Source organism: Perognathus longimembris, chromosome 4 (genome assembly GCF_023159225.1).
Source record: "Perognathus longimembris pacificus isolate PPM17 chromosome 4, ASM2315922v1, whole genome shotgun sequence".
Lineage (NCBI taxonomy): Eukaryota > Metazoa > Chordata > Mammalia > Rodentia > Heteromyidae > Perognathus > Perognathus longimembris.
In genome coordinates, this window is record NC_063164.1 from 39,224,518 (window position 1) to 39,226,392 (window position 1,875).

Genomic DNA, 1,875 nt, shown 5'->3' on the forward strand with positions numbered 1-1,875 from the left:
CATGGTAGTAGAAGTAGAAGGACAAACAAAAGATAATGAAAAATGCATCTAATTTTACTTAACATGTGCAGACACATCAGAGAAGGTTTAAGTGTCTTTGTAGGACCTGTCCGACAAATAGTGGTTATAATTGGCACTGCTCTGAACAACAAATGTTCTCAACACAGATTAGACATATTTTATGTTTAGGTTAAATGCTTCCTTCTGTTCCAATATTTTGAATTTCAACAAGCCTGTTAGAATGGCAAGCATTTGTCACTATGCTCTACCCAGAATCATAGTTCAGTTTTGACCTTCACTTTTAAGTTTACGACTATGAATTAGCAAAAAAAAATCTATTTAGGTTTACTTCAATCTCATTATCTCTGATAATTGAGTGTTATTACAGTTTGATTGAGCAAATGGCATTTGGTAGTTTTGTTCTAGATGGGCAATAAATAACTTCTGTGATGATTTCCTGTTGTAAATTAGAGACATTACCAAATGCAAATAACATTTTCCACATGAAAGCAATGGAACATTTACTTTCAACAGATTGGTAACAAACCACTTCCACCTATATTTTATTAGTTCTTGGAATGTGCCTGTGGGACAGAAAATGATGTCTTCATTTCAAAGAAAGTAAAATCATCACCGGAGTTACTCATATGACTTGATCCCAAGCTGGGGTATTCTAGAAACTCATATTCAAATATTTAGAACCTAATTCAGTTCTATTTTTTTTTTTTTTACGTAAGGGAAACTTTATTTAGGCCCTGGGTGCGGGGCTGGCAGAAGCCAACCTGGCCCCTCGGTGGTGGCCAACTTTATTTGACCTTCTTCTTGGGGCGGAGGTTGTTGGTGTGGCCACACTTCTTCTTGCGGCAGTTGACGGCACGGGGGTGCAGGCGGGCATAGCACTTGCGGCAGATCATCTTGTCGCAGTTGTACTTCTGTGCAAGCTGACGCAGAGAGGGCTCGATGATGCCACCTCGAAGGCGAAGCACCAAATGCAGGGTGGACTCTTTCTGGATGTTGTAGTCTGAGAGGGTGCGGCCATCCTCCAGCTGCTTGCCAGCAAATATCAGCCGCTGCTGGTCAGGTGGGATGCCCTCCTTGTCCTGGATTTTGGCTTTGACATTCTCGATGGTGTCGCTGGGCTCGACCTCGAGGGTGATGGTCTTGCCCGTCAGGGTCTTCACGAAGATCTGCATGTCTGAGTCCGCTCGGCCGCAGGGTGGATGAGAAAGAGCTTCAGTTCTATTTTGTATCACTGCCACTTCTGTGATTGCATCAGGAAATATTCTCAGTGACAATGACATGGAGGAATTTGGAGTAAAGCTACAAAGATGATATCATTTCACACAAAATCAAAGGGAGTCTTATCTATTTTAATAATATTTCTTATAAATCTACTGCAAGCTTTATCCTTAGTACCCAGAACAATGAATCTGTTATGTATAGTAAATTAGATAATAAAATATAAGTTTAATGAATGAATCATTGTTAAGCATGCATCATGCTTTTGTCATAACACAGAGAAAATACAAAAGTCCTGCTTTCAAGAACCTTAGTAATTAATAGGAGATGCATGCATATCAATAATGCAAAACTACACAAAGTGGAAAAAATATACAATATGATTAGAGAATATATAAATGCTGAGTAAATTGGAGAGCTCTTCACTTGCAGATGATATATGAGATCAACATCAGAGGATTATTCACTTCTTACATGACAGACTGAGGGTACCTCCTGCAGAAAAGTGAATTGTGCTGGAACTGGAGGAGTTCTGTGTGGAGCTGTGGTTCAAACAAGGTGGGTCAGGAGGGCTTGAGAAAGAAAAAGTCCCTATGGAGCTGTCCTGACATCTTGTGAAGGCCATAGCTTTGTATC

General features: G+C 40.2%; 1 protein-coding gene across 1 annotated transcript; it reads right to left on the reverse strand.

The window, feature by feature from the left end:
- Positions 1-733: 733 nt before the first annotated feature.
- On the reverse strand, positions 734-1,226 carry LOC125349948 (ubiquitin-60S ribosomal protein L40). Its single transcript, XM_048344209.1, has one exon. The coding sequence runs from the start codon at positions 1,191-1,193 to the stop codon at positions 807-809; it is 387 nt and encodes a 128-aa protein (XP_048200166.1). The 5' UTR covers positions 1,194-1,226; the 3' UTR covers positions 734-806.
- Between the last annotated feature and the right edge of the window lie 649 nt (positions 1,227-1,875).